This window comes from Cryptotermes secundus, unplaced genomic scaffold (genome assembly GCF_002891405.2).
Source record: "Cryptotermes secundus unplaced genomic scaffold, Csec_1.0 scaffold564, whole genome shotgun sequence".
In the NCBI taxonomy this organism is placed as follows: Eukaryota; Metazoa; Arthropoda; class Insecta; order Blattodea; family Kalotermitidae; genus Cryptotermes; species Cryptotermes secundus.
Window position 1 is genome coordinate 78956 of NW_019733842.1, and position 24376 is coordinate 103331.

At 41.5% G+C, this 24376-nt stretch overlaps 1 protein-coding gene across 2 annotated transcripts; it reads left to right on the forward strand.

Moving 5' to 3' along the window:
* Positions 1-3548: 3548 nt before the first annotated feature.
* On the forward strand, positions 3549-21232 carry LOC111868251. Of its 2 annotated transcripts, none has more exons than XM_023858729.2 (3): positions 3549-3623; positions 9704-9768; positions 20440-21232. In XM_023858729.2, the coding sequence occupies exons 1-3, from the start codon at positions 3606-3608 to the stop codon at positions 20642-20644; spliced, it is 288 nt and encodes a 95-aa protein (XP_023714497.1). In that variant the 5' UTR covers positions 3549-3605; the 3' UTR covers positions 20645-21232. The 2 variants fall into 2 exon arrangements, with proteins under 2 accessions (XP_023714497.1, XP_033608869.1); XM_033752978.1 differs by lacking the exon at positions 3549-3623 and adding an exon at positions 6735-6792.
* Positions 21233-24376: the final 3144 nt, after the last annotated feature.

The window sequence follows — 24376 nt, forward strand, 5'->3', positions numbered from 1 at the left end:
CATTTGGATCTAAGAAACTGTAAGGGGATCCAGACAATGTTTATCAGCAGGGCCCGGATTTTGATGACCTGAAAATATTAAAAAAATGACATAAAACGACCGAAAAAATCCAGAAAAATTACCTAAAGGAGAAAAGAAAGAACGCTTCGCTTCCATGTTATTCACATTTCAGAAAACATGAAGAAAAATTCCCTAAAATGACCAAAAAGACAAGAAATACCCTTAAAAGTCCAAAAATTTTCCAAAAAATTACCCCCAAAATGAAAAAATGACCCTAAACCTAAAAATGTCAAAAAATGACAAAATATTACCTACAAAATTTACATTTGTGTAACCAGCAGCCCATATCCGAGATTTATGTGTATATACGTGTATTTAAGAGCATCGCATAGGGTACAAGGAAAAAAGATGACATGTCATCAAAATCCGGGCCCTGTTTATCAGACATCATTTGAGAAAGAAAATCGAGGGCAATGAGATATATGGAAATTTAGAGCGCATGAGGGAAGTGAAATACTGCATTCAAAAAATTTAGTTGGAAAAAGTGAAGCAAAATCAACACTTGCGAGTCCTACGCCTAGAGGGGCGTGTACTATTGCAAGGGATCTCAAAGAAACAGGGCTTCTAATCGCAATGTTACGAAATACCGTGTTTAATGTCATTTTCGTACTTCGAAAATTTACACAAATGCTTAGGCGCAATGATACAGTGCTCTGGACATGTTTAATATACATTTAATATAAAAACATCGAGAAGTCGGATTTAAACAGGAACCGTTGAGACTGAGGGGATTTCCAGATTTTCAGCTCATTGTCTTCGCGAGAAATTTCCCTTATAATTTATGTATACCCATCGCTTCACTCAAGAGCAAATATACCGTCTCAGGTTTAACGACAAGCTCAGGGAAATGCCTTTCAAAACGAGGTTACATACTGCATAAGCTTTTAACTTGTTAATATACGTGGACTGTATCCGTTATCCCGCTGTAAGCTACAGCTCTGACGTAACAGCTACAGACTTCTCTGAAATTCCGAAAGACTACTGAATAAACAGCAAAAATATTTACTTTTCCTCAACCTGGAACCTTTGAGATCAATTAAGATTGCTATTTTCTGGAATGTGACGCCGTATAATTAGATAAATGTCTACAATTGTTTCAGAGAAAACCAAATATTTTTAAAATGTCAGTAATATAAAATATGAGATATATTTAAATTAATGAACAGTTAATATCCAACACGTTATCAGTCGGTCGCTCTGCAAGAACATAGGCTGAAGTGCACTGGAAAGCCTGAGAATCATCAAGAGTTGATGTTCTCATAGTTCTGTCATCAGGGATATAATTTCATGACGCCCGGTGAAAGTCAGCATTCGTTTCGGAGAAAGATATCACATCCTCCTTCATATCCTAAGATTAAGCCAAGTAAAGCTGAGCTTGTTGCCTGCTTCGTGCTGGTTTCTTACTAGGTTTACTCTTAGACCTGAAGATAAAAATTTTATTCTCCCTCGAAGCATCTATTGATTTTCACCATACTGTACGGAGATGTACTCCTGAAGACTGAGAATTGTTGGATGATCCATCTCAAAGCATCCTACCCAGTTTATTAAATATTCCCTTAAAAGAAATGCAAGGTAAATATTAGGGTAAGGTAAAGCTATCCCTGCAACAGGCCATGAAGGCCCATAGGTTTGTGAGACGTCGAGGTGGTAAGGTTGTCAAGCTTTACGCGCCGGCCGCCCTTTACCCCCCACGAAGATACGCAAGTGACGTGAATAAGTTCTAGTCTGCCTGAGGTGAAACTGAATGAGTTCTGCATTAATTAATTCATTCATCTGTAATCTGTTAAGACGACAGGTCCACAGTCTCTTCCAAAACATTTCCTCCACTTAATGCAATCTAGAACTTTCTCCTTCAAATGAAAATATCCTCTTCTGTCCCCAAGGTCATCCAGCATCTTCTTACGTCTTCTTCCTCCTCTTCTGGTCACTTCTATCCGCCCCTCTATCTTTCCTTCAATAACTTCTTTTAGAAGACAGTTACCGCGTAAGATATGACCAATCCAGTTAGCCTTCCGTTTTCTTCTTTCGTGTAGGATATTCCTCTGCCCACTGACTCTAAATAACACATTTCTAACATAATCGGTCCAACTGATCTTCTCCATCCTTCTCCAACACCACATTTCGAAGCTTTCCAGATATTTCTGATCTGCATATGAGAAAAAAAAATAATTTACTCTGCTGTTAATTTTTATTTTTGCTTATAGTAATTTCTAAACATATTATCATGTGTTGGTGATTAGACATGGGGTTTGGATTCAAACTGGATTTATTGAACAATTATAACTTGTGAATGCAGTTAACGGTAACAGTTTCACGGATCTACACACCCTAGAAATCACTGTACTGCAGCACACATAAAGTCTTCCCAGGTTTCACCAGTCGTTGCCTGGTAACGGGTCACAATAATTCAGATTCCTCAGCCTCCGTACTCGTATTCTTACCGATGATGGCTGTCTCGTAATTCCTCATGACAGCAGCTCCTAGCCGTGACTGGCTAATCTTAGTGAGAATTAGATTTACTTTAGAACAACCAATCAGTTTTGTGGCCGAGCCTCTTCACCCTCATGTCCATACGGCCATACTCCTTGCAAAGCATCTGTATGCCGCGTTATACGGCCTTGACAGGGAAAGCACAGAAAACGCCGTTTCCAAAAGCTTCGCTATTGTTGCATGCTTATCCGTTGCCATAGACACGTGTTTATCGAGCTATTGCCTAGCAACAGCTGTCTCCTCTGGCTCAAATATTCCGCCTTTCAGGTGTCATGTCACAATATCTATGTAATTAGAATTACATTTCTTGTGATGTTTTCATTCATTTAAGGGCTTCAACTACTTAAAACACTTGGAACTGTTGAAAATTAATATAAAAAAAAGTTCCCAAAAAGGTGGACACTTGAGAAATTAAATGGACGATTAAAATTTACAGTAATTTTAGAATGACATGTTGTGAAAATGCACTAAAACAAACCACGTTTACTAACTTAAAAACTACTACTTAACATGCGTGAGCGATACATTTTGGGTCCGCGGTGGTAAAATGGCATGTGATTCACAAACCACATGCTCCTACTTTCTTGTTTTATTGAAATACGCGACTTGCTTTTTACTCAGAGCAGTACACACTTGTATTGTGAATGGACAACTTATTGCACGAACACACACGTAAACATGTTCCCCAAATTCAGAAAGCGAGTGGAGTGTGCGAAACGCCCGAATGTGGTAACAAACAAAAAGAGAAGGAGGCAAGCACAACATGTTTGGGTGGATCTGTAAGCACGAACATTTCCCCTCTTCCGTCCTACAGTTTACATCCATCTCTAGTTATCATCAAGAAGGAAGAATACAATGTCAAGGTCTGATTAGAATTATGTGTGCAAGTACCCCACATTTCTCCTTCCACTTGACTAAAATGGTCAGAGTAGAACTTGAATCCTATACCACTGCATTTTCTCTCGGTATATAAGAAGTCCACGTAGAGAACCGGTACCCAGTTTTGAGACTACATCCATACCTAACACGGCACCAGAAACGATCTGTCGGAAAACATGGCATCCGGAATCACGGTCAGTGATGTTTGTTTATCTATATATTTATTTGCATATGTTCATATTTCTTATGACTGAAGTACATTCACTAGTTAGCCAGTTAATGTCATGAAACGTGAACAATTTGAAGACCAAGTAGTGAATTAGGACACGAAAACTTTGCGGAATGAAGGATGGGTTTATTTATTTCGTAACCAGATCTAGAAGCAGGCTTATTTTTTGCGAAGATTGATATTTTGATATATTGAAGTGACTTTATTAATGAGTTACGTGTTTCTTGTTCTGCTGATTCATGCAGAGTAAACAGAAACTCAGCTTACATAAGCATTATACCCTATAAGCAGATACCAGTAGATCCTAAAGGGCCTCTGACGGTGGTGTATAACGTTCGGAATTGGGTTTTTGGGGATATTATTCGTCGTCCTGCATTTTAAAAAGTACTAAAGTTCATAATGTTTGGGAAACTGGAACCGTTTCTGAAACGCTGTGTTCTTGAGTAAATAAGTGTCTCCTCTCCTGAGGAAGGAAACCGATCCGATTTCCGAAGATTTGTGTTTTTAAATGTTTTTTAGACTACAGGACGATGGGCAGAGACCAAAAACGCAGCAATTCCAAACGCATAATCTTGAATAATGAGCAAGCAGATAAAATCTTACATGACGATTCTTGACTCAATTACCGTAGAGTAAAACTGTAAACAAGTTTGCGGGTTTATGAGTTTACGTTTGCTTATGGAGTTTCTTTTTAGTCTATCGTTGTTGGAATAGATTACAGGAGAACACGTGCACAGAAATAATTTAGAAACTCGACCATTTCGGAAAGCACTTTAAACTACAACGTAGAACTGCTTTGCTGTGTTTTGTCGTGCCTCGTTTATTACCTGCTTATGTCAATGACTGAATGAATAATTGACAAACGTTGTTCGACTTTTGCAGATGGTTTCCAGACAGACAGTACAAAGTTCAGATCCCACAGTCAGCTTACTAAAGCTGCTTTCAATAGGATTTTTGTGTCCTAGGTCTGTTAAAGCGGTCAGTGTGTAGCGTAAAACCAGGATCTGTTGCGTTAAAAATATTCCAGCGAAAATTATTAAGAAATGACTTTGGAGGTTAGAGACTACTGCTTAAAATTGTGCTGTCCTAGTACTGGTGTTTATTAAGTTACTTGCCCCACCTACTACTCGGCGCTACAGCTCTTGGTGAGCTTTGTTCTCCACTACAGCCGGTCTCCACTGCTCTCTGTTCCTCATCTTCTCTTTGCATCCTTTCGCCTTCATCTTCTTCAGGCCGCTGTCAACATCGTCTGGCCATCTCATCCTGGGCCTTCCTTTTAACACTCTCTTTGGCTTTGCATTATCTTCCATTCTTTCCACATGTCCCAACACTCTTATACTTTGTGACTTGATAATCTTACTGCATCTTCTCCTTTCAGTAATGTGTTTACCCCTTCATTGTATCTTATCCTCCATTTATATTATTTTCCATCACTGGTCCGTATATTTTGCGTGTTATTTTTCTCTCGAACATTCTCAGTGTATTCTCTCCTGTTACTGTCAAGGCCATGTTTCTGCCCCGTATGTAGCAATAGGTCTTATTGTTAGTTTGCTTATTTTTAATTAATTATCTGTTTACTCAAATATTTACACGTGTATTGTTATTAATCAGCTAATATATTAAGGATAATTAACAGTGTCAGTTATTGAAAATAAATTGTGCGATTGGCTTATCTTTTACCGAGAACATTTTATGAATTCTCGGTAATACAAAAACACAACTCGGCCATTACGACTCTAACGAGAGCTCCAATAACTTGCAATTAACTGAACACGTTTTTCATTTGTAAACAAAATCAAATATTTCGTAACAAGCTTTTTCTCTTACGGTGAGTAGTTGTTAGCTCCACGTCCAACCCCAAGGCTGGTGAGCAACCCTTTGTCGGCTGCCCGCGACTGCTTATTCAATATATTCGTAGCTTCCCTCCTTACATGGAGGCCGTCTCGTCTGTCCGCAATCTGAGGACGCGCCGTGCCGTGGTGACAAGGGACCTGTCTTGGGCTCCGTGAAGTTGGTTTAGTTAAACGAAATCAGATTCACATCTTCCAGACGAAAATGAAGGAGACGCACGCAAAACATCTGCGTAGAGAAAAGTAGGGCGGTCACTCTTACGAGTACTCCAACACCTGAAAGCCTACAAGTGACTGCATCACTTGAAGTACACACATTTTAAGACCAGTACCTGGCAAATCAGCAGACTGCAGGACAGACTCAAAATATAAAGTGTATATAGGCATTATCCGATCACAGTGGCCGCGCGGTCGAAGGCATAAACTGTCGTGGGTTCCAATCCCACTCAAAGCATGGATATGTGTGTATGTTTATATTGTGTTTGTGTTGTCCTGTGTGTAGGTAGCGACCTTGCGACAGGCTGATAACTCGTCCAAGGAGTCCTACCGTCTGTGTAAAAAGTTTACGAGACTGAAGAAGAGGCCAGGGCCCAATGAAAGGGCTGTAGAGCCACTGATGAACCCCAAATGATAGATGATGTAGGTGGTGGAGCAACTGGTAGTATGAAGAGCGGCAGGGGAAACTGAAGTACTCAGAGAAAACCTTCCCTAGCGCCACTTTATCCACCACAAATCCCATATGACCTGATCTTTTTTCTTATTGTTAGTGGGGTGGGACTAAGTCTCTTTTAATGGCCGCGCCACAGCTCATGCGGTTAGTCGCTGGNGAGGGTGATTGTGGATCAATTGGTGGAATGAAGATTGGCAAGGGAAACCGAAGTACTAGGAGAAAACCTGCCCCGGCGCCACTTTGTCCACCACAAATCCCACTTGACTAGAGCCGGGATCGAACCCGGGAAGCCAGCGACTAACCGCTTGAGCTATGGCGCGGCCTTGCTTGAAGTTAGTTAGATGGTTAGTGAGTCGGCCGTCGGTTACAAGCCGAATGAGCTACATTTACCGGAATGTGCGGACAACTGCCACTTCGTGAAGGAACTGCCCTTTCAGCACTCTATTTCGCTTTGGCTGTGGAAACAAATCTATTCAGTGTGTTCTGGAAGGAACACGTACGTTACTGGGAATAGTATTGTCACGATAATCCCACTTCTGATACCAGTTTGTCACGTATCCTGGTAACGCGACAGGAAAATAATGGTTTCTGGACTAGACGAAGCTGTTTATTGGGTAAGCCGTTTACAATTGCAATTACAGTCACTCAGAAATCATGTCTCAAACACGATGCCGCCTGGCTAGTCTGTCGTCTTCTGGTTCCTAGCCGAGCTGGTTTCTTCTGCTCTCAGCTCTGCTCCGTTCGCCTCTGTCCTGTTTGCTCTCTTATATTCTAAAGTCGGACTGCCTAGAAAACGCATTCTTCAAGGGTTCCGTTTCACGTGTTCTATCCGCCGTTAGCTAGTGTATTCGTTGCCGCGGGAACTTCACTAGTTCTGGTTTTTCACTTGAGTTGCAACGTCTGTTGTGAATGCGTTGTCGCGTGAACCAGTTTCACTGTCACCTCGACAACGATACAGAACAGTGGATACCGAGTCGTTGTCCAACAATGGACTCCCGTTGTGACTAAGATATTCTGGGTTTTAGGTGGCACGCCACAGTATCTTTCAATTATGGGGAGATAATGAAAGTAAAGGGATTTTACTAGTAAATTTGGATAGCTTCTAAATTATTGATTTTTAAACATAAAATCTTACATTCACAATCCTAAACAAAATACGTGATCGTGTAGCTAGTGCCACAGAACAACCTCGGACTCCTGAGGCAGCACATGGATACCCAATGTTATGTACGTGCAATGTGTACATGAGTTATATGAGGGAAAATCTGGAGCAAATTTGAAATAATTTACAAATAGTATCACCCTCATTTAGCACTGTCATAAAATAAAAATAAGTAACTTAGTGTAACGACTAGTTTCAGTTTTGTTTCCAAGGTTAATGAGCATATAATTACGTAAACATTTTCACGCGGAAAACTACTTTACCATACCTGTGGCCCCACATTACCTTAGTTATTTTTAGCTTAGAGAATGACATTTTTCCTGAATGTGAAATGTACTTTGTGGCAGATACGAAAATTCAATAACTCTTCTTGTAAGAAAGACGCCTTCACTTACGTAGCTTCAAGATCGGGTTTGCCAATGTCTCAGGTGCAAAATATCTTTCCGTCTGGATAGTAGTGTAGGGAGTGGTATTAAATGGCGATCGGCCCCTCTCCTCCAAAGACCACTTTGACTCTGCCCTACCTGGTGTTGCCGCTGCTGAAATTGCTATGTCGTGGCTGGTTTCGGCTTGACCCGGCTCCACCGTTTCTTCCTTCAGTTGAGATTCTTAGTGGTTGGATTTCAGGATTGGACCCGATAATATGGGCGCCAGCAAGCAGCTAGAGTAAGTGGACAAGGAGTGGGCACGTGGAAGCTGACGGTGGGTTTGACTGGCTAGTGGAGACGAGTCTTTCTTCAGGTCGAATACGGGTCAGGCTCGGACAAGTGAGGGTGAAACACGTCTAAGCAACGCAATGCACTTTACACCACAACACTTTATTGCTGTTCCCGCTATTAACATGAGACAACTTTCATCACTGCCATTAGATTTGATACTCTCGTCACGTGACTGACTACACACTTAGCGGGTATGTTTCGAGCTGCGAAGGATAGCTTACTTACTAACGACACTTGGCTTCGTAAATTCTTACAACCTGATTTAGTTTCGGCTAACTAGCCGCGGGTGTTGCAACTCCACAAAAATGTACTTGATCAGCTCGCCAAATTCCTTGGTACCGCGCTCTTGTTGATTAAGCTATATCTCGGCCGCGCCATAGCTCAAGCGGTTGGTCGCTGGCTTCCCACCGCGGCGGCCCGGGTTCGCTCCCGGGTCTGATCAAGTGAGATTTGTAGTGAACAAAGTGGCGCTGGGGCAGGTTTTCTCCGAGTGCTTCGGTTTCGCTTGTCAATCTTCATTCCACCAATTGCTCCACAATCACCCTCACCTATCATCTGGGGCTGGTACAATAGGCCAGAAGTGCCCGCAGTACAAGGGACTTAGTCCCACCACACTAGCAATAAAAAAAACTATATCTCACTATGAGTCCTTATGAGAGCGAAAATTTTGGATTTCATAGAATTATCTTTTTGCGCGAGTGATGCGGGGTTTGCCTCCGCCAAGTTCAAAAGTTGATAGACGACTAAACTCTTAAACTGACCTCTCTTCTGAATTAGAGGTCCTCACTGATTTCTATCTGCCTAATCTTCTCTTCCCCTAATTTCCCTGATAGGCTGATTCAAATAAGGGGAGTTGGTTTAATTTTTGTTCCGGCCAATGACAGACTATTTTTAAGGGACTTTCGCCCTAAAAACCAAACGGCGAAATTGACAGCGATGCAACTTATGAGGGGTCGCTAATGATCTCCTGGCACTCCCACTTTTGACTTACGGCTGGTAGAAACTGTCACTTCTCGAATTCTCAAAGTGTCTTGACGATGTAAGTCAAATTCTCAATTTCTAAAGAATCTCAGTGGGGTTTCTTGAAGTCTCACTTCCTGCTCCTGATTATGATGATGGAGAATTGGGGGGAATGAAGATTGGCAGAGGAAACCAAAGTACTCGGAGAAAACCCGCCCCAGCGCCACTTTGTCCACCATAAATCCCACTTGACTACACCCGGGATGCGGTGGGAGCCAGCGACTAACCGTTTGAGCTATGGCGCCGCCCTTTTTCTCCCTTCATGAAGATATATCTTAATTTTATTTATATAGGGTGGTCTCTAGATATAAAGATATTCACGGGGAAACGAATATTTCCGTGTCGATATCGGGGCCGTTGTCCCTTAGAGGGAAGTTACAAGGGCATTGATGTCCCAAAACAGGAATAGTAAGCAGAACAATGAAGAACAGAGTGTATGGAAAAAAGAAAAGCACTGTACACTGAATTATAAGCGTCTTCATAAATTCGAAAATTCGACTGAAATTAGTATGCTCCAAGAAGCAAGGCGGGCTGCCTTCATCCTGTCACCGTTAGAGAAAACAGACATCCCCACTTAACTTCACTAAGAACAAGCTTTACCTGTTTGTATATTCTTCGTTTCAGCTGACCTGTGCTCTTCTCATAACAGCTGTGATGACCAGCGAGGCATCATTTGGTGGTCACGAACAGTAAGTACTTCTCTGCTCGCAGACCTGTAAATGTTTCTCCATTAGGAAAGTAAGCAAATGCAGTGCCCATCTGCGTGTTCTGGATCACTGAAACTGCATTACTTTTCTATTGATTGTTCCTTTAAAATATTATTGAAATTTTTGTGCAGACAGAATTTTCTAGTTTTCTTGGAAAGAAGTTATGTCCTCAGCAGACACAAACTGAATGTTATTATTGTAAACAAATTAAAACAGATGACAGGGCTATAAATTCCATTGGCGTTCTCTCGTGAATACGTAATAAATTTTCGTGTACCATAAATACAAAGTGTTTCTTGGCGAGCTCAATCACTATTAGCTTCTCAAGAAGATATCTGCTCCATACGTTTACTTCTTTATAATTCAATTGAATTCTTGAATTAAAATCTTTGTTTTCTAAGGTGCCCATAGGTTAACTATAAGCATGAACGGAGAAAGAAAGAATACAAGCTAGCAAACACAAAAGAATAATAATTTTTTTATATCATTTTAAAACTGAAAGAACTGCCTCTGTGGTCTAGTGGTCAGAGTTCCTGGCTACATATCCAGAGGTCTCTTGTTAGATTCCCGGCAGTACAAGATTTTTTGAGAAGCAGTGGGTCTGGAACGGGGTCCGCTCAGCCTCGTGAGGATAATTGAGGAGCTTTGTCAAGGAAATAGCGGCTCCGGTCTAGATAACCGAGATAAACGGCCGTGGGGATCCGTTGCGCTGGCCACGCGACACCCTCTGTCCGCAAAAGTTAGCATTAACTTCGCCGACAAGTGAAGGTCGCTCGGTCGGTATTGTTTTCTTGCGGACTACAGGCCATAGCGTTCTCTTTTTGTTTGTAAAACTGAAAGAAATTTAAGTTATAATATTATTATTAATAATAATATTAATATTGGGCCACGACGTCATGTACGGCATTCAAAAACTTTCCTTCTCCATTCATCATCGTGTGAAAGCGCATTTATTGCAATTAGAGGTTCGAAATGGAGTTTCCTGCATTCAGGATTCCACAAAGTAGCTAAGTAATACCAGTGTTTTGATAGTAATGATATCGGACGCGTAATCAATACAATTCGACGTTATTTAAAAATAACATTTGTAACAATAACTCACATGGTACTAACGCGCTGAGTATCCATTCTTGCGAGTTTGTATCGCAACAGACCTCGGCTTCTGCCGCTTCTGTTACTGAAGTTAAAGTGAATTCTTCACGCCGAGTATGCTTTTTGAAGCACAAACACCATCTTTGGTCTATATCAAGGTCAGATTACACTTCTAAACGCATTACATTTCAATTTTCATAATAAGTTCAAAATGAGCCAAAAGATAACTAATTTGACGTAGCCAAAGGTTATGTCAGAACATAAAACACACTTAATTTGACGCAAAAGTCAAATCAACTGAGTTTTTTAATATGCTGTACCGTTCAAAATATTGGAACCTGGTACTTCAAAGAAGGGAGCATAGCATTTGTTTTTCTTTACAGAAAGAAACGCCATTTGTAGGAGAGGGAACAAACGTTTTGAAGTAAATGCTTTCTGAGGAATTCCTTTGTTTTCTTTCTTGACGTACTTCCTCATATCGAGGTTAATGCTCAGCCTGTGGGGGGGGGAGTAATGTGGGACGGAGGTTCCACATTAGTGAGAGAGGCTGCTTCATGTACTCTTAAAGAACTCCATGTTTCATGCACGTCGTGTTTAAAATGAGATGGGCATGGCAAGTAGCACGTATGTGAGCGACGAGAAACGGACACAGTTGTAAGTTGGAAAACCTAAAAGTGAGAACCCATTGGGTGATTTAACATACGTGGGAGGGCAACATTAAAATACATCTTAAACAAGTATACGGGAAATTAGTTAACTATATATGCAAATTTTACTAAGTTTAATCTGAGAAAGTCTGTTTATGTAATAAAGTTCATATGAAATCGTATCTTTAGGCTTGTTATTGAAAATTGAAGCTGCATATATTAGAAGAGAATGAAAGATTTGTTTTGTTTATTACAGTTCTCACAGAAATGTACTGAATATACCAGGCAGACCGATAGATTAGCGCCATTAGCACAGGCTGTTCTGGTTGCATCCCATTCCCAGCCTATATACTCGTATTTATGAAGATTCAGTACTTGTAATCCCATTGTATTCATTTTTGAAGGCCGGCTGTGGGAACCAGTCAGGTATGGGACGAAACTGCTTTCCAGCAAAATGTAGGGCCGGTGGACAAATCCCACATCCTGAAATAGGGAGCAAGGAAATAGTTCAAATTAACCGTGGGGAGGAAAATCAGTTGGTCTGTCCTGAATCGCTCAACTTTCGGATTACCTTGCTCAAAATATACATTGAACTGAAGCTGATTATTTCGAAATTGAAAGAAAATAAATTTTGCTTAATGAGGTGTTATACATAAAAATGCATGCACATAAAAGTATCAGTTAACTGAGTTCACGTTTTCTTCTAAATAATGACCTTGAAGGCTAGAAAAATAAAAGTTGAATCGGCATATATCCTTTTAAAATAAGTAAAATGTCATTTATCTTAAAGTGTCTGTGATAAGTTGAAGTGTAAATTGCACGCCATTGCATTTAAAACAGTAGCCGAAACACCAGAAGTTAACAGGCATCTGAATGCACGTATCGAGATGGGGCACAGAGGGAACAAGTTTTGGAATCTTCCTCTTGCATTGAAAGCGGGGCATTTCTTGAGTCAGCGACTGTCACCCACTGAAAGAAACACTTTATTTCATGGAGTCAGTTAAGTTGTACTCTGTGAAAGTGATGTAAGGAAATTATTCAGAGATGTAGATAAGCGGAAAACACTACATTATTTTTCCGCACTGGGGGAAAATTATTTACTGAGACATCCGAAATTCTGAGCCTTACAATAAGATTCAAATTTATTTAAGATTTATTTAGAAAAGAATTGACAGGTTAGCCTTGACCGTTTCTCCTGCACATGTGCAGCACAGTCTGTAGCATGAATACTATAATGTTTCATGACATTTGCAAGGTTACGACTTACATTCATGCAGGGTTGGAATTTCTTTCACAGTCATATCAATATCTGTGTTCTGCTTTATGCCTTCGAAGTTTCTTAACTTTCAGAATATTGATTCTGTATTCTGGGATATAACGTCATGTAGTCCGTTGTGAGTCAACTGACGTTTCGGAGGAACATGTTGTCCCCACATTCAAGATCGAAGAATACGCCAAGCAAGACACCGGCTGGACTACATAGTTCTATATCCCGAAGATAACCACTGCTGAGAGAAACTCAAATCCTACAGCTGAAAAAAATATCCACGATTCTACATAATAAAAAAATTCTGGGGAGAAAAAATCTCCTACTTTCCTTTTATACGACAAGGACCGCACAGAAAATGACACGTCCAATAAATCTTCTATTGTTGAGTGTATTTCTTTTACCATGGGAACGTGTTTACCTAGACATTGCCTAGCAAAAGTAAGGGGATACATAGACAAGCAGTCTGACGGAAGGTGTTTTTGAAATACGCCATTGAGATGGGCTCAGGTGCAATGATATACATACCACGTTTAATATGTGTTCTGACAATAAAGTTCACGAACTCATCGCGGTAAAACTGCTACATACCTCATTGCTGAATACCACTGTGGTGGCCTTCAAAGTGCTCCCCTGGGGAAGCTATGCACCGATGCCACCCTCCAAAACAATTTTGGAACTGGTTTTGTGGAATAGCCTTCAGAGCTGCCGTCGTATTACTCCTGATGTCATCAATGCCATCAAAATGCCTCCCTTTCAGTATTTCCTTTATCTTCGAGAATAGAAGAAAGTCACTGGGGGCTAGATCCGGTGAATAGGAGGGTGTTCCAGCACAGTCATTTTTTACTAGCTAAACACTCCCTCACAGCCAGTGCCGTATGAGCAGGTGCATTTTTTGTGGTGAAAGACCCATGATTTGTTGGCAAAAAGTTCGTGTCGTTTCCGTCTAACTTTATCACGCAGCCTTTTCGGTACTTCGCAATAGTGAACTTGGTTGATTGTCCAGATGGTACAAACTCTTAATAAACAATTTTTATATAAAAAAATAGCGAGTTCCCGACTTTTATTGTCAGACCTCGTCAAGATTGGGCATTCAGAAGTTGATGGGGGCAGGGTGTACAGACACGCAGAGAGTGTGGCGATCTCATAACCTTACTTTTATTTTTGGCCTACTTTTTTTTATTTTGAAAAAATAAAAGCAGGCTTATGCGATCACCGTGCTGTCTGTGTGTCTGTGTATCTCCTGAGTGTCATGGCACCTGAGTTCCGCCCATTAGCCTGCGTGTTTATGTGTGTATCCTCTTACCGCTATTAGGCAATGGCTAGGTAGACATGTCACAGAGGAAATGAACACACACGCATAATTAGAAGAATTTTTGAACGCGCATTTCAGGAAAGTAGGCGGTTAGTTCTTCCCAGAGCTTCTTGTTTCAGAGTAAGGAAAGTAGGGTAAGAACGAAACGTCGCAGATAAGATTCTTCTCCATAAGAGTGGAACTACAGAGAGGATGTTGCTCCAGAGTTAAAATATTACGGCTAATGAATTATATGTGACCTACATGACTATTCCATTGTTAATTAAGGGCTACGGCGTTGACTGCAAGCAAGGCTTATGCAATCGTGCGAGATGCAAGCCCTTATCTTGTCAACTGTTTCACCTACTTCATGAAGAAAGAGAGCAGAAGGTCTAGTGATCAGAGTTCCTGGCTACATATCCAGAGGTTCCGGGTTCGATTCCCGGCGCTACCAGATTTTCTGAGAAATAGTGGGTCTGGAACGGAGTCCATTCAGCCTCATGAGGATAATTGAGCACCTATTTGAAAATCGGTCTAGAAAATCGAAATTAACGACCTTGTAGACCTCTTACACTGACCACGTGACACCTTCTATCCTCAAAAAGTTGGCAATAACTTCACCGACAAGCGGGGGTCGCTCGGTCAGTATAGTTCGCTTGCGGACTACAGGCCATGGAGTTTTCTTTTTATTCCGCTTGCAACTACTGCGCTGCAGAATCAGGTCGCAGTACAAAAGGCGAGACTCGTCTATTATGGCATTAGGTCTAAATGAATTACGTGAATCTGAACTAACTCATTTCGTTTGGAAACGTTTTCTACTGAGTGGAACTGTTAGTGAATCGAAGCACGGACACATGTTCAAGGCCATTGATTTTAAAGCCAATGTAACTGCGATAACTGGAAAACGTTAAAAGTTTTGTTATCAGACGTTTGAAAATTGTGCAATTACTCTGTGTATATTTATCATACTTTGCTATGATGCATAAAAGGAAGCCTTCATAGTAAGTCATACATGAGTAGTCTTTTGTTTCAGTATACTTTTTCCATTGTTAGAATGTCGGCAGTATTATGCGAAAAGAAATTGCAATGTTATCGTGAAATTTGAAGACTTTGTAGTAAACATAAATTTATTGTACTTAGATATGACTTCAAAATCCACACACCACAATACACCGTCGCGGTTCGCATATGAGCTACACGAGAATTTTAACTTATCAGCCAAAACTGTTAAGAACTTAGTCATTCATGGCCGACGTCATTACTTCTATAGCAAAAAGTTGCCTTCTTAACGCCATATGCGGACTCAACTAAAGAGAATCCTCATACAGCTCCTTAATCAATAGGACAGTCCTCGTAATTTTCCGTGGAACAGCAACGGTGTTATTGCAAGAGTAAAACCGCAGTTATTTTTGCTTACTCTTTCGTCTAAATGATTCCATTATGCGTTGTACGTTTTACTATTTAGGAGCCGGGATAGCGCAGTCAGTATAGCGACTGGCTACGGGCTGGACGTGAGGAGCCGGGATAGCGCAGTCGGTATAGCGACTGGCTACGGGCTGGACGTGAGGAGCCGGGATAGCGCAGTCAGTATAGCGACTGGCTACGGGCTGGACGTGAGGAGCCGGGATAGCGCAGTCAGTATAGCGACTGGCTACGGGCTGGACGTGAGGAGCCGGGATAGCGCAGTCAGTATAGCGACTGGCTACGGGCTGGACGTGAGGAGCCGGGATAGCGCAGTCAGTATAGCGACTGGCTACGGGCTGGACGTGAGGAGCCGGGATAGCGCAGTCAGTATAGCGACTGGCTACGGGCTGGACGTGAGGAGCCGGGATAGCGCAGTCAGTATAGCGACTGGCTACGGGCTGGACGTGAGGAGCCGGGATAGCGCAGTCAGTATAGCGACTGGCTACGGGCTGGACGTGAGGAGCCGGGATAGCGTAGTCGGTATAGCGACTGGCTACGGGCTGGACGTGAGGAGCCGGGATAGCGCAGTCAGTATAGCGACTGGCTACGGGCTGGACGTGAGGAGCCGGGATAGCGTAGTCCGTATAGCGACTGGCTACGGGCTGGACGACTGAGGAGTCGGAGTTCGAGTCTCTGTATGGTCAAAAATCTTCTCTTCTCCACTTCGTCCATACCGGCTCTGGGGTTCACCCAACCTTCTATCAAATAGGTACCGTAGGCGCCTTCCCCGGGAGTAAAGCGGCCGGGGCGTGAAACTGACCACTCACCACCAACTAGTGCCGAGGTCAAGAAAGGTGGACCTATACGTATATCCACTCCCCCATACGCCTTCATGGCGTGGAGATTAATTAGTTAAGCACAGGGACAACTTGTAGTATTTATGTTTAGCAAGAAACGACTTTGTTTGGAAGTAGATAACCTGCAATATAAATGATTCCTGAAGAAAGCAGTCTTCATAGTCACCACCGTGAGAACCTCAAATCTTACAGATACGCTTCCTCGTTAACATTTCCATTTCTTGACCTACGCGAACCGATCTCTAGTTCAATTGCGTTGTCGTATTTTGACGTGTAGCCCTGCATAACTTTGACATTCCTGAATATACTACTGCAAATGACCTTCTTTTATATGCTTATTATCGGCACTTAAGGCGAAAATGTTGACCGACTGCGAAGAGCTTTCATTCGTCAAGTGCTTACGCTATTTGTCTCTGTCCGGGCTTTTCCGTGCTGACAGTTACGACAGCAAAAGTCGTTAGAGAGGTGATGGCCGGAAAGTGAGGATGAATGCATGTTACCTGTCACAATACAAGAGCTATGTGTCTGAAATACCAGAGTTCAAAACTCGCAGACCTAGCAGGAATAAACATCGAGCCATCGATACATAAATATGCATACAATCGATTATTCTGCACTGAAATGTCTGGGGAATCAAAATGCAGCCGGCCTACTGAAGAAATTATAATATTTTCTTCTTAAATTCGATTTGCTCTAAAATCGGAGCACACCTGCACGGAGGCAGTCAAATTCTTATTGTCCGAAGCGAGAAATTTTATTTTGAAATTTGCCAATTCATTATTAATTTATATAGATTTACTGTCAGTCGTTGCGAGCTAGGATAGCTCAGCCGGTATAGAGACTGGCTACGGGCTGGACGGTCGAGGGGTCGGAGTTCGAGTCCCGGTAGAGTCAAGAATTTTCTCTTCTCCAAATCGTGCAGACCGGCTCTGGGGTCTACCAAACCTCCTATCCAGTGGGTACTGCGAGCTATTTCTCGCAGGGGTAAAGTGCCCGAGGCGTGAAGCTGACCACTCACCTCCATGTAAGGTAGAGGTCAAGGAGGTCGGAGCTATATTTCCACTCCCCATATGTTTTCATGGCAGAGTCTTTGCATAGTTAAGCACATGGACAACTCTAGCTTACTCCCAATTATCATTTTGGCTGTTACGGACCCTCAGTAGTCGAATCCAAAACCAGAAATAAGTTCGCACAACCCAATTTGCACATGTTCTCTGCCTAAGCATCGAGATACGAAAGTGTATTTTGTAGTGGGAGAAGGCCTTCGCATGTTACAGACCTTGGCCTAAATAAAGATAAGTTGTCAGCAGTATTCTGCAGCCATTTTCCCTAGGATCCACTGCATACAAGACACGGAACTTTTCTGGATATAGCGTCGAAGAAAATGCTGCTTCAAGGGGATGCTGGATCAAAGTCCTTAAGGTTTTAGCGAGTTATTTTAGCGACTGGCTTATTCATCTCATTTCAGATGGTATATATTCGCAAAAATGTGGAAATGAACGGAACATCTCCCGTTTTGGAGAAGATCTTCATTATAATCATTCATTCTTGAGGAGCTGCCAATTCTGCAGCTACTCAAGAACTTCCCTGCATTTTATGGAACCAGAAGTTTCATTACCATGTTCACAAGAGCCCTCCACTGGTCCATATCTTGAGCCAGATCAATCCTTTTCACACCATCCCATTCTATCTCTCTAAGACCCATTTTAATATTGTCCACCCACCTACACCTTGGTCTTTCCAGTGGTTTGTTTCCTTCTGGCTTTCCAACCGATATCCTATATGCATTCCTCTTGTCCCCATTCATGTTACATGTCCTGCCCATCTCATCCTCCTTGATTTGAACACTCTAGTTATATTTGTCGAAGAATACAAGTTATGAAGCTCCTCATTAGGCAGTTTTCTACAACCTCCTGTCATTTCATCCCTCTTCGGTCCAAATATTCTCCTCAACATCCCGTTCTCAAACACCCTCAGTCTATGTTCCTCCCTTTAGTTTCACGCCCATACAGAACATATCTTTATTATATTCTCAGCATCAGTATGAAATACTGTTAACGTAAAGCATTGCTGTATGCAATGATGTGGCACCTGATAAGCGTTTGCATGTAAACAGTATCCTGAATTCTAAATGAGCACACGCAATTCTCACTGCCCCTGTGACATGTGTGAGTGCTAATTTAGAATAGGCTACGCAGTGCAACAGGATGCTCCAGGGCCTAAGGCGTATGAGATGCTTACTTATAAGCATATAGGGTATATGTGAATGTGTATATGCATGTATTGACGGTGCATAATTCAGCAAAACTTTACACTACGCACAAGTAACATAGGTAAATGTCATACACCGAAGGTCAAAAGGGAATTCATGGATCTTCTCTGGGCATGCGCCAGGCCAGTGTCTCAGCCCAGAGATCAACTTTCTGGAGATTTTTGCTGATTTTCAGACCTTCCAGACAATCACCAGGGCAGCATCACAAACCTGCTTCTCCTTTCCAAAATCATCTTACTTCATCATTCAAATCCTACTACCGTTCGCTGCTACCTATGATACAAGCCGGAAGGTCGCGCTTTCGAGTCCCAATGAGGTGGATTCTTTTTCCAATTTACATAATATTTCCAACCGCACTACGGCTCTGGGGTCGACTCAGCCTCTAACAAAATAAGTACCAGGAATCTTCCTGGGCGGTAAAGGGCGGCCGGCGTGTAAGTCTGGTAACCTTACCGCCATCTGTGAGCCGATTGTCGAGAAGATATGGAATCCTCAACCTCTCACAACCCTATGGGCCTCCACGCCTGTTACAGGAATACTTTTATTGTATTAAATGCTACATATTCTAACTGTACGGAGAAGAGTACTTGTTGAAAACCTAACAGTTGCTCAGATACCCAAGAAATTAGCCGCCTTTTATAGAAGGCGAATGTGCATTGCCATAGACACAAGAACCCATCAGCAGTAGCTGTCATGTAGGTCCTAAAGGGTTCGGACGATGGTGTATAACACTAAGATTTTCTTTTAACTTTCCCATCGTTCGGTATTCTAGAGATTAGAAAACACGACATTTCGAAAAACTGGGTCTGTTTCCGTCCGTAGGTGAAGGGGAAGGCACCTACTCTGTTGTGTTTCTTATAACTCATCTGAGGAAGGAAACAGACCAATTTAAGGTTTGAGTTTTTCAAGAAGGTGACTAAGAAGAATGCCATCTACTGGGATGTGACGCCGTGTAGATATTATGTAAACCGACGTTTCGGAGGACGGTATCACCTCCATCTTCAGGGTATAAAATTCCGCGAGGGAGGAACCAGCACTAGCAGGTGAAGAAACGGGCGATACGTTCCTCCAAAAACGTCGGTTTACACAATATCTACACTGCATCACATTCCAGAAATCGGCATTCTTCGGAAACAAATCCAGTTTCCGAAACGTCGTGTTTTCTAGTTTCTAGAATACCAGACGATGGAAAAAGTCCAAATCCTCAGCAATTCTGAGTAGCTATCATGGCTGTTCATGGCTGGCGGGGGTGTACAAGACAAGCAAGTTATGAAACTTTACACACAGTTATACAAAATTGCGCCGCTGAAAAAGCATCTGTGCAATACATGTAATACGAAGAGGAGGTAGCAAAACTTTCTAGCTCAGATACAACAGAGAAACTCAGAATTTCAGGGGGGTTTTATTTTCCAATCGTCCGGAATTCTAGAGAATAGAAAACACGACGTTTCAGAAACTTACCGTCCCCAGATGAAAAGGGGAAGATATTTACTCAGGTTTCTTAGAAAAAGTTAACTGGTTCAGTGATTGAGATTAGCTCTTCCTAATGGTTCCAACACAGTAGGTGTCTTCTCCGGCCTTCATCTGAGGACGGAAACAGATACAATTTCCGAAACGTCGTCTTTTCTATTCTGTAGAATACCGGGCGATGGGCAAAATCCAAATGCCCAGTAATTTTGTGTTATACACCAACGTGAGAACCCTTCAGAACCTAACGCAGATAGTGTTGTGCCTAACTGCAGTGCCATTTGTGGCGCCCTGTGTGATAATAAAATACTTTACGAGTTTGATGTGAGTTATTTGTATCCTTTTATTTGCAGTGTACACATCCGAGTGCATGTGCCACATCTTATCAACGAAGTGCATCACCAGAAGAAAATTATTCACGTAGAGCACGCCCATCACGACGATCACCACGGCCATTACGATCCTCATAGCTTCGACGACTTCGGAGGAAGTGATTTTGGAGGAAACGACTTTGGAGGAAACGACTTTGGAGGATACGGACACCACGGGTACCCGTGAAGCAGCAATCGAGCATGAGACTTTCGAATCATATTTATCAAAACATATCACTGAAATGTCCGAGTTGTAGACGATCTTCGAGTTACAAGACCACAGGGAGCATGGAAAGAACAATTGAGGCCCTGTCTTCCGTCCCAAATTCTCTTTAAGAGGTGTCTCTGAACGTCACGTAGGTTTTGTTGCTCGGTGAAAGCAGTCTGCCTAACTGGCACGGGACATATTAATGGTCACCTGTGTTACATGATTATAGACATTTGTCTTCGTTGCTGAAATAGACCTCCCACTCTTTTATTTTTCATTCTGCGTTTCATTCGATTTTACTGCCATCAGCTGCATTAGCGTCCAACTCGAGAACGCTTTTCATTCCAGCTTTAAGTCCAAAGGTAGGAGTAGACATTTCGAACAGTTCAATATGGGGACCTTACTGTATATTAGCGTCGATATACGAGGGAAATATAAGTATATTAATATGGCGAAGCTTATGATCGTAGCACTCACAATCGTAATTACGTATAACTAAAATAAAGCGGCTCATGTAAGGAGGGTTTGTGATCATGATGAGCCAAATTCATGTCACTGAATTCTGACGTCCGTAATGGAACTTCGGTACGTTTCTATGATCACTATACTCGTACATGAAGACTACCATTTTATGTTTTTTCTGTGATGTCCCAGGAAGGACTGAGTTGCTGAGTGTTCGTTTCTCTAAATTGAACAATGAAACCATGGGAAACCTTTCAATTTACACAGGAAAATTAGTAGGAAAGCTACTACTCCTGTCCAGAATCTCAAAAGAATAATTACTGTGTAAAGTTCAGCACAGACATGCTAAAATAAAAAGCAGTAAACAGATTTATAAAACACATTATGAGTACATGTACTAATGAAGGGCTGAAATTTCGTAAGGTAAAGACAGGTAAAGCTGTCTCGGTGTTTAACTAATTAAGCACTATGCCATGAAGACATATGGGGTGAGTGGATATATATATTCAGGTGTCACTGACCTTGGCACTAGTTGGAGGTCAGCTTCATGCTCCACTCGCTTTACCCCTGGTACCTAAAGGATAAGAGACTAGCTTTCGTAACTAATACTTGCCTTATATTATGACTTTTTTTTATCTTAACGAAAAGACAAGACCTTCAAAATGTGGATAGCGTGCCTATTGCTTTTAGGGAGAAAAGCACGTCTCAATTTAGAGCCCTATTTTCTCTTTGCTCCAAAGCTGGCTCATCTCATGAGATGCTTATGGGAACTGATGAAACGAACATGCGCTAGGAGTCGAGAAGATCTGAGAAAAAAACACTCACGGTGCTTTGATGTTAGTGTTCCAGTATTCTCTTCGGACAAGCTACACCTAGATTTACCCATATGTCTTCATATCATAGTCATAGCTACTTAATGACATGGACAATTTCACCCTATCTGTAAATGTGCTTCGCAGATTTAGTACTGATACATCTCGAAAGTAACGAGGACTCAAATAAATATGAAATATGATCAATATTTATTTTCGTAATCGCGCTTAGAACGAAAAACTTCACATAAAGAAGAACGACTTTAATTTGAAGAATCCTGCAATGTTTAAAAAGGAAAAATCCCGGATCATGAGTCAATTTCGTAAGTGATATATTCGTGAAGATATTTTCGTCAGACACACTTAGAAATGCGTCTAAAATAATATCTGACTCAGGAGCGTATGCATGGGCCGGTTTAAATCAAAATACTTGAGCAGTCAATAATATTACATATGAAAAATAGCGCCACGAGAAAACTCTGTTGAAATGACATGTCATTACGGAAATTATGGGTATCTTCTACACGTCTAGCATGGAAATCAGTAGCATTTTCAAGCGTTGCTAACAAATGACTGGTCATCTGATTGCATCGAACTACATGGACTTAGGATGTTGCAGCGAGATCAATAGAAAATGCATTGGGTAGGAGAAACTTTATCTCATCCTTAATATGAAGCTCATATTGGGAACAAAATCGCAAATGCAATTTGTTTCAAAATAAATGACACATCCTGTATAGAAAGCATCTCAGGCGCAGTTTCTCGCTACTACAGATCGTCTGAATAGGCAATTATTCTACAGTAACTCGCATAGGAAATATCTGCAAACAAATGTATCAATTTCAGCATTACCAGACTTGCCCACATTCTACTGAATACTGATTTCCTGCTGGAAGTCCAAGGAAAGCTATACTCCTCTTTCCGATTTCAATTTCTTAATATTCCAATCCTTCCCGTGTTCCACGGATTGTTTGTGAGGACTGAGGTGCTTAAGTTTCAAAAGGATTGGACACACTTCGAAGCCGACAGCTTCCCTAGGAACGGATAGCTGATTATTACGTTCCAATTTATCTACGTACGGGGAAATTTCTAAGAAGAACATTCAAATATGAGGTTCGAAACTTCGTTAATTAGTGCTCACAACAAATAATTATCCCTTAATCGAAGGCTAGGCTAAAAGATCACAACAGATGCCACATATTTCAAAGTGAAGTTCAAATAAAACATATAATAAACAGTTAATCTTAAGCGGCGACCATTTTCCTTTTCGATCTGACTGCAAGAATGTCTGTAAAGATTATTTGTACATGTCTCGAAGCCTGAAACACAGCCTTATGAAGCTAGTTAACTTGAGAGACGCGGTCATGATGAGTACACAGGACACTACCGAGCTACAGCAATCGGCCCTCTTACATTTCAGTGTTGTGTTACAGACACGCAATTGCATTATCCTCAATAAAAAGACATCCCACCTTCGTAGAAATTGATGACAGTTCAAGTCTCAACAAGCACAAAGCATATGAAAAATATTTTCCATGGTGCCAATCGATTCGAAGCACTGGAACAGAAGTCACCTCGTTATAAAAATAAAATTATAATCTCAGGAACACAGTATCTCCTCACTTGGCATTCATCAACACATGTGTATGTATTGTTGCACTGTCATTGTTGTTTAGCATCTGAATGATTACCCATTTCTTTATTTTATTATTGTTTGTATACTGATGTATTGTTACTTTGTTTGTTGACAGTTTGTTTTAATAAAAATATTTTTATTAAATAACGAGTTTTACACAACTAAATATATGACGTTCTAGAAAGAAAATTAATAAGAAAGTAAGGGTTTATTCCTCCGAATGATGAAAATAATTTTGTATAAAGGCCTAAGGCCTTCTTTCTTCAAGCTACGGTTGCACTTAGGTGCCTCTAATTTCGACTGTTACACATATTCCAAGGAAAATTGTATCGGGCTCAAACTAGCACAGTTGCATAGCTTTGGTGTCACAGATGTACATAAGAAACGGGCACTCCTTATATAAATAACAGAATAATTATTATAATAATGGGGCACACGGTAGCGTAGTTAGTTGAGCCACTATGCTACAAGCCGAAAGGTCGCGGGTTCGAATCCCGATGGGGTGGATTTTTTTTAAATTAACCTAATCCTTCCAGCCGCACTTTGGCCGTGGGGTCGACTCAGCCTCTAACAGACCAGGAATCTTCCTTGGGAGTGAAGGGGGAGAGGCGCGTAAGGCTGACAAACTTACCGCCATCTGTAAGCCGACTGCCTAGAGAAAATGTGGGAGCCTCGACGTCTCGCAACCCTATGGGCCTTCACAGCCTGGTACAGCCATAGCTTTCCCTTACCATTTATATTACAATAATTTAATAGTTATTGTCTAAATAACATATCTTTGTGTTTATCTTATATTTGCGT